This window comes from Microtus ochrogaster, chromosome 7 (assembly GCF_000317375.1).
Source record: "Microtus ochrogaster isolate Prairie Vole_2 chromosome 7, MicOch1.0, whole genome shotgun sequence".
Taxonomy (NCBI): domain Eukaryota; kingdom Metazoa; phylum Chordata; class Mammalia; order Rodentia; family Cricetidae; genus Microtus; species Microtus ochrogaster.
The window spans coordinates 49,669,616-49,678,984 of NC_022014.1; the positions used below are offsets into that span (position 1 = coordinate 49,669,616).

At 44.2% G+C, this 9,369-nt stretch overlaps 1 protein-coding gene across 1 annotated transcript; it reads left to right on the top strand.

Moving 5' to 3' along the window:
* The first annotated feature begins 317 nt into the window (after positions 1 to 317).
* Positions 318 to 1,562, top strand: LOC101989739 (T-cell-specific guanine nucleotide triphosphate-binding protein 1-like). The gene has a single exon (XM_005350188.2). The coding sequence runs from the start codon at positions 318 to 320 to the stop codon at positions 1,560 to 1,562; it is 1,245 nt and encodes a 414-aa protein (XP_005350245.1).
* The last annotated feature ends 7,807 nt before the right edge of the window (positions 1,563 to 9,369 follow it).

Genomic DNA, 9,369 nt, shown 5'->3' on the forward strand with positions numbered 1-9,369 from the left:
GAACGGAAAGGAGACACCAAACTGATAATAAAGGCTGCAATGGGTAACGTCACAGAGTCAGTGGAGTCTGAATTAGACCAAGAAGTGCAAGGAAGTTCCTAGGAGGAAGTGAAGTGTAAGGAAGATGCCTCTTTATAACCAGGTCAGGAGTGAAAGCAGCAACCAATAGAAGAGAAGAAAGGCAATACTGGCTCTGATGTGGGACAAGGTATAGGGTCCTGCTTTACTGAACCAGCCTACAACAAGATGTTGCCCTGCTTTATTAATGATTACGATTTCTCTCCTCTCTGCTTCATTCAGCTTCTACATACAGAGCCATGGCTTGGGCCTCCAGCATTAATGCATTCTTTAATAATTTTAAGAGGGAAAGCCAAATCCTCTCTGAGGAAACCAGCACCTTGATTAAAACCCACATCAAGAGCAATAACCTCCAGGAAGCACTTTCTGTAATCAACAATGCACTGAGAGACATCGAGAATGTCCCCCTGAACATTGCTGTGACAGGGGAGACAGGGGCAGGGAAGTCCACGTTCATCAATGCCCTGAGAGGGGTGGGGCAGGAAGATGAAGGTGCAGCTACCACTGGGGTGAAAGAGACAACCATGGAGAGAACTTCATACCCACATCCAAAGCTTCCCCAGGTGACACTATGGGACCTGCCTGGCATTGGGTCCTCTTCTTTCACACCAGAAAACTACCTAAAAGAAATGAAGTTTGCTGAGTATGACTTCTTCATTATCATCTCAGCTTCACGCTTCAAAGAAAATGATGCCCAGCTAGCCAAAGCCATCTCAAGGATGAACATGAATTTCTACTTTGTCCGAACCAAGATAGATAATGAATTATATAATGAAAAGAAAAGTAAACCCAAGACATTCAATAAGGAGAATGTCCTAAAGAAAATCCGGAAAGACTGTTCACAGCAACTCAAGGAGGTTCTCTCATTTGAGCCTCAAATCTTCTTAGTCTCTAACTTTGAAATGTCTAAGTATGACTTTCCAAAACTGGAAAGCAAACTCCTATATGATCTCCCAGCCCACAAGCGCCAAGTCTTCATGCTGTCTTTGAGCAGTGCTACTGAGGCCACCATTAACCACAAGAGAGATATCCTGAAGCAGAAAGTCTTCCTAGAGGCCCTGAAGAGTGGAGCATGGGCCACCATTCCATTTGTTGGTGTGATCAGGGATGAGTTAGAGGATCTGGATGAAACATTCAATCAATTCAGGTCTTACTTTGGGCTGGATGATGCCTCGTTGGAAAAGATTGCTAAAGATTTTAACATATCTGTGAATGAACTGAAGGCACACCTTCGGTTTCCCAATTTGTGTGCAGAAAATGATGATGTGTCCTTCAGAACAAAACTACAGAATTATATTGAACGTGTTTCCTTGGCTTTTGGTGGACTAGGTGCTGCTGTTTATTACTTCAAGAAATCTTACTATCTGCAGAATCTCTTTATTGATACTGCAGCAAATGATGCCATAGCTCTTCTTAATAAAGAAGATCTTTTTGAAAAGAAGGTGGGACCATATATATCTAAGCCCCCAGAATTCTGGGAATGATGGGAAAATGAGGGACAAGGTCCAATCAGTATTTACTTTTGGCCTCGTTTTGGACACTGACACATGACCTTTCCAGAATAACAAACCTTGCCTGTAGAGTGCCAGAATGTTCATCCTTTTCCTCTTAGGGAAGCAGAAGATCACTATTGCAAGTACACAATTATGCTGGAGTAGTAGAAAAAGAAGAGTCAGCAACATTGTACAAATGTGTGAAAAAACCTTGTTTCCAAAGTGTGTAAAGCACACATGAAAATATTGATTGGATTTGTGATTTTATGTTCTAGTGACTCCTGGATCCTTTACCCCTGTGAAAGTCTCCACACAGTTCTGCATTCTCAGAGCCGGGTCTGCTTTGTCACTTTGTTTGAGGGCATCCGGTGACCAACACTGTGTAGACAAACTCACCTCCTTAAGAGGTGGGAGCCCCACACAAGACGAGCAAAAGAGACAGGGACCTGGACCATTAATGAAGCTCCATCCAGGAGTAGCCTGGTTAAAAAAAATAGATGAATTAACATGATCCTCATGGCCCATGGAAATAATGACTTCTATTTCATATCAATCATTGGCCAATATGAGCATACTAGAAATTTATACTACGTGATTGAAAACTAAAACATTGATTATAGATCATCTCTCCAAAAATCAAAATAAAACAAACAAACCAAAACCTGTCTGAGTGCTTTTATTTAAAACCCCAAGACACTGTTGGTCCTTGTTCTCATTTGCATGTGGCCAGGATGTGCAGCTCTTGACTACTGCTTTGTCCTACCACTCTGCTGACCATTCATGGTATAGATGTTCTGATCGTCTGACAGAATTTAGAGCTGTGAGATGAGCCGCTGAGAATCCCTGTGAGAGATTATCTTGATTACTTGATTTTATCTCATTATATCACTGACATCAAGAGACCATGTTAATGGCATACAGGTCCCTCTTGCCAAGACAGAGGATTCTGAACTGCATAAAGTGGGTAAGGGTAGTTGAACTTGAATGCTTTCTACCCATCTCTACTTCCTGACTGTGTTTCGAATGGGACCAACTCTCTCAGTCCTCTACTGCTGTGACCTCCCCAATAGAGTGCACTACAACCTTATGACCAAAGAGAAGCCCTGGCTGCCTTACTTACATTGCTTTGCAGGAAATTTTGTCACAGCCACAGAGAAGAAACTAGGGTAGACACCTGACTGGTCTCTTGGTTAAAGCCCCTGTGAAATTTCCATACCGATAGCTTTCCCACCAGAAGAGGAGAGATGCAGGCAGGGCATCCCAGGGGCAGAAAATAAAGCAAATGTTAGGTCAGTGTTGGAATCCTACAGAAAACCAGAGGCAGTGGTCAGGCCTGTGTCCTCTGTCAGCTCTGTCCATGTCCACACCACAATGACATTAGTGACTTCTGTGTGTGGTGACCCACACACCTGACAGAACAACATGAGGGAGGAAGCTCTGCTTTGTCCCAGAGTCAGAGAACTGCAGGTCACTTTCCAGTGGTGTCAGGTGGCAGAAGCGGTGGAGTCCATCCAAGCAGAAGGCCATCTGGGAGACAACAGAGAAGAAGCAGACAGAGCTAGAGGACACGAGGCAGGGAATTCACAGTCCTGGGCTCCAGACCTGCTAACAGCCCTGTCCCAGGATCCGCAGCATGAACTACAGGAGCCTGTGGAACTCATTTCAGATTCCAAACATAATACTCTTGTATCCATAGCTCATTCTCTTTCTGAAAACCCAGACATGCATGGAGAAATTGATGCTGTAACTTGTATCCAAACAGCCTGGAGCAAGAAGCCTCTCTTCTTTTGGTGATGTTGGATCTTCTTCAATGACTTGGCTGATGTAATTCACCATGTGGAATTTGTTCAATGTGTCTCCTCACTCAAACTTTAGTGTCACATAAATACAGCTTCAGCTCACTCTACTAATGGTTAGTGCATCTGGGTGGTACGATCTGGCCTGGTTCCCAAGCAAAATTTATCTCTCCAATAAACATGAATATCTTTACTTCTTTATACTCTAGTCTTTACATACATATGTGTGTATATAATGATATGTATATCTGAAGACATATATATATGTGTGTGTGTGTATATGTGCATATATATAGATATATAGAGAGATGGTAAGTTGTATTTCCATGAGGTGCAGTGTGACAACTTAGCATAGATGTTCAACACAATATGACCAAATATAGGCAGTTATGCTTTCCATATCCATAACCATTTTAAGTATTTTAATTCACAGATGATATGTTCAAATGAAAGAGGACAATGCATCATTTTGATACATGCATGTCATGTATACTTCCTTAGTTTCTCCTGCTGGAGCTAAGATAAAACCCTGACAAAAGCAACAGTGGATAACGGGTTTATTCCAGTCCATGGCAGGGAAGTCATGGCTGGCACTAGAAGCATCTGGACCTGTCACATCCACAGAGACTGCAGAGAGCAATGGATGCATTTATGCTAATGCCCAGCTCATTCCTTCACTTGACACAGTCCAAGGTCTCCTTCCATCCACAATTAACATAATCAAGGCAACCCCAGCAGGGGTGCCCAGAGCATCCCAGGAGACTCTAGATTTTGTTAAGTTATCAATGCTCTTCATCAAGGGCACTAACCACATCAAGGTTCTCGGTTACCCTATAGTATTGGTGTGTGTCATTGAAGTGTTTGAGCACCACCATTTTGCTTCTTCATAAAATGTATGAAAAATTATTTTAAACTAGCCACTTTGATGTGCTTTTGCAAAATGGATTATTCCTTCCATCTACCTCTTTAGGTACCTGTGATCCAAACTCTCTCTGGTCCTCTACCCCTTTCTAACTTCTACTGAACACGTTTTGACATTCAGTTCACCCACCAGCACACATGAGAGAATGAACATTGATAGCTTGTTGCCTTCATGATTTTCCTTCATGACACTATCTGCTGAACGGTCTGCTCCTGATGGCCACTTACGTCCCTCTGTGTCCTGCTGCAGAGGCACCCATACCTATGCTGTGGTCTGAAGATGAATGTGAGCATGTGCACAGATGTGCCTTCCACCTCCCTGAAATACGCAGCCCTGCCTTGCTGTATAAAACAACAGTGCCCAACACTAGCTCAGTCTTTGATGTATTTGTGTGTGTTCCAATACTTCTGATCGCAGAGGAAAGCTGCTGCTGCCGTGTTGCAGAAGGAAGTTGTCAAAGGTTGACATGGCCAGTGAAAGGATACTCACTAGCCAGCACGAGCATGGCATACATGGCTCTGGCAGGTCTTGCCCTTCTCTCCCATTCCCTCTGCCTTGCTAAAAACCCTTTAAATAAATTAAAAAAAAAATAAATAAAAACCCTTAGGTTACATTCCTAAAGTGAGACACCAAGGTCTATTCCGGCACTTGGCATTTCCTCCTCCTTAGGCTGACTACCAAGGTCCAGGCATCAAAGTATTGAAGTATGGCAAATAAAAGCTGCCCTAATCAACATGACCAATTAAAGTTAAACACCCTTAAATATGTCATGCCAGTGTGCTCACTGATAACAATCCACTGCTGCCTACTCAGACTGTGGCATTTCAGTCCCCAGAGTCGGGTTTATTTATTCCCCTGACAGGTTAGAATGGCAGGGTGAGCAGAGACTGGGAGAGGGGTTGATGCTACCGTCTGGAGACTCTGTCTCTGATTGCCGAGACATAGCCATCTCTTCTCCCTACCATACACACATCCTGTCACAGTCTTACTGATGTCCTGCCTATGCCCTGACCATAAACTCCTCCTTGGTTTCACTGTGGGAGTCACAGCACAATTCTAGGAGTTGGAGAACCGGGGCAGAGCAGCTGACTTCAGCATCCCTGCAGCCCAGACTCCTTTTTTCGTGCCAGTGTATTATGAGCTGAGGAGGGGAGAGAGGACAGCAGCCACCTTTGTCCCTGGGTAACAGGACACTGGGAAAATATATTCCTTTAGAGCCTTGATTTCACAGTGAGACCGGCAAGGAAAGAGAGAGTTGGGGCCACATGTGGGAACAGAGTCTGCGAAACCCAAATCTGCTCACCTCAGAGCTAAGACACCTCCACTCTCTGAGAGGAACAAGGGGTCCTTTCTTTAGTTACAGAGAAAATTATAGGAGATAATCATTCTGGTACAACAGAAGAGATAAGGCACTGTCCCTGATACATATATGTTTGTGGAAGTGTTTGTATGTGTGTCTCTGTGTGTGTTTGTATAGGGGCCAGCCTACAGCTACATGTGTTTGTGTGTAACTGATGATCCTGTACTTGTAGCTACACACTAACAAAAGGGACTCAAGCCCACTCTAGCGTGGGCTCTGGCAGGAACTGCCGCTCTCCCTATTCCCTCTGCCTTGCTCATAATCTTTAGATTACATTCCTAAGGCTGGCCACCAAGGTCTATTCCCGTATTTGTTTTTTTGCCTCCTCCTGAGGCTGACTACCATGTTCCAGACACCAAAGAATTAATGTCCAACAATCAAAAGCCCCTCTGACCCTCTAATTAACATGCCCTACTAAAATATACCACCTCATCCTAGCCCACTCTGACACAGAACTCCCGTTTTCCTCATAAGGATGACATCTCCATGGTCATTTGCCGCTGTTTCTCCACCTAATCAGAAGGCAGCCACTTTAGCTTTTCTTCCCCACATAATAAAGGATCTCTCTGAAAACAGGTATTGAGTGTGGTTTGTGCCTAATCTGGTTTGGGAAAGAGCACTCCCTCTGTGCAGAGGTCTCCTCATTGGTTCTGGGACTCATTTGGCCCATTATCACCCAGTTCTTTTTCACACACCCAAGTCCTTCTGGATTCTCTCACCCAACAGATGACTGTAAGGCCCTCACCTTGGTTGTTCTAAACAGTTCCCAGGTTATTGGGTGACAATCACCAAATGTCTAGTGTCCGCACTCTGTTTTGTGGGCCTGGGAAGACTGCACTGCACCAAGAAGTTCAGTGGTTTCCCCGGGCTCCTGTGGACTGGCTGCTAGCTAGGTATATTTGTCCAGTCTGGTGTGGTGAGGACTTTTCCCTTTTGCTCTTGGTTGTCACACTGCCAGAATCTGGTGTCCTTTGCTCCTCTGAAAAAACTTGTTGAGGAGGGAGAGGGACTTGAAGAGGAGGGAGAGGGACTTGATCGGGGGAGGGGGAGGGAGGTGGGAGGCGGGACCGGGGAGGGGGCAGAAATCCTTAATAAATAAATAAAATTAAAAAAAATTAAAAAAAAAAACTTGTTGAAAGGTTCCAGATTCATCCTCGGACCCTCCTTGGTCTCTCTCTGGGTTACAGAGCCTGGATGACTGCTACTCTGCTCTTGACATTCACAGGGACACCTGGTCTCTTGACTTTTGACCCTCTCCTCAGTCTCTCAAGAGACACAGAAACACCTGGTGTCTTGAATTTGACGTACTACCACCAAGGGTGATGGGCTCTATCCCCTCCATTGTGACTCATCATCTTTGGGATGTCTCCTCCAGAATCTCCAACGACTACAGCACTCAAACATCAAATTTCCTAGGCTCATTCACTACAGTACCCAGACTTGGGCTCTACATCCACTAGATAATCAATCTAAACCAGCTTTGGGATCTTAATATCATTCAGAGTATTTACAAATTTAACAAACTCTCAGGAAAATGGAAAGAGATCCTTTATGTCTCTGCTTGTTCCTTTCTCTGCTCCATGACCTCACTGTATGCCTTCTGCTCACCCTCCTATGGCCTCCTTGGTCTCAATGAGAGTTCATGTATGCAACATTCACACCACGTCCAGCAAATAGTGTCTGATGTTCACTATCTCCATCTCTTGCAATATTCCCCTCCCCTCTTCTGCAATATCACTCAGCCGTGGGGAGAGAGTTGTGGTATAGAATTGTCATTTAGAGCTGAGCACTGCACAATCTCTTAATCCCTGAATTTCAGCTAGTTTTTGGTCTATTCACATCAACAACTACTGCAAAAGGAGGCTCTCTGATAAGAACTGAGAGATGTACCATTCTATAAGTATAAAGATGAACACTTAGGAACAATTTATTATTCTGTCCAGTTATCAGAATAATAAAATTACCTTCTCCCACTAGGGCCTGTGTCCTAGCCAGCTACAGGATTTTTAGCTCAGTTAACAGTACCAGGCATGAGTCTGGTCTTGTGGCACATGTAATCAGAAAGTTACTGGTCACCCTCATAACACCTGTGCCACTGTTGCACCAGCGGGTATGTCCTGGTAGAGTACTCATTATTATAGATTGCAGGACTCACAGCTGTGTGGTGCTTTCAGAACTAGGGACTTACTGACAATTCTGGAGCTTAACCATGAGTAATGGTAATAACCTGTAATGTTTAGGGGTCTATGAGATCCCAGTGACCCAAGAACACAAAACAGGTAGCCGATGTCACACACTGAGCTTTGTATTTGGTAGCCTATGGTATCTAGGAGAAGCACTGCCCCCTCCATGTATGCTTGCTTCATTTAAATTCATTTTTACATTCTTAGGAAGACTCTTTTTTTGTTTGTTTGTTTGGTTGGTTGGTTTTTTTTATTTTTTTTAATTTTTTTTAGGAAGATTCTATAGTAATAAGTTTCCTCTGTTTTTGTCAAGGATCTTTAGTGTTAGTTATCCCTTTCTATTTGCCCTCCTCTTCTGAGAGAACATATGTTAATACTTTTTCAATTCCTAATTCTTTTTCTCCAGGGACACTGCATTCTTTACTTTCTGTTTCATTATTTGTAAACCCCGGTAACTTCTATTGAACACTCGGCTCCTGGTCCATTTATCTGCCTCTGTGTCCTACTGCACTGGGTTCCCCAACTGCACTGTGGCCTCAGGATGAAAATGAGCATGTGGAGAGCTGTCCCCCACCAGTCTCCTGTAACCACACCCCTGCCTTGGTGAGTAAAACACCCCAGTGCCTGGTCTTAGCTCCGTATTTAATCTATTTCTGTGTTTTGGACATTTATCATCATGGAGGAAAGACATTGGCTGCCACGTTGGGAGAGGAAGCTCTCAGCAGCTGACGTGTTCTGGTCTTATCAGTCTGTCTTGAACATGCGATGGTTTGTATTCTGTTTACAGCAAGTATTCCAGCACATGTGACCAGACATGAAGAACAGATCACTAACTCAAACTGTGGCATTTTCCCAGCTCCCCGTGGTTTGAGTTTGTTCTAGATCTTCATGGCTGTGCAAGTGCGGACAGTGGGAGGTTGGTGCCATGGCCTGGGCTTCCATCTGATTGTCAGAGGGCACACAGTCCTCCTGTCTCCTCCCACACACAGCCACATAATTGGTATATTCCTATCTTAGAACTAACCACAGTTCTTCCTTGGTTTCCTTGTGGGAGTCAAAACATAGTTCTAGATATTGAAAGTTACGAGTACAGTGCCTGGCTTCCATGACTCAATTATATGGCAATGTGTCACAATTTCACCATGAAGATTCTCTGTGGTTTGAAAAGGGGAGAAAGGATGTTGTCTGCCTTTATCCCTGCAGCAGCAGGAGACCAGTGCAGAGTATTCCTAGAGCACCTGTGGGGGTCCACGGTACAGAGGGAAAAGTGAGCAGGAGTGAGCTGCAGGCCTCAGTGTCTCAGAGAAACCACACCTGCTTAATTCAGAGCTAAGACGTCTCTGAGAGGGAGACCATGGTTCTCTCTTTAGTTACAAAGCAAATGATAGGTGAGCTCACCATCCTGGATCAAAGAGAAAGCTATGTCTGCATTCATGTGTGCTCATTCTGGGCCTGTGCTTATGTGTGTGTGTGTGTGTGTGTGTGTGTGTGTGTGTGTGTGAGAGAGAGAGAGAGAGAGAGAGAGAGAGAGAGAGAG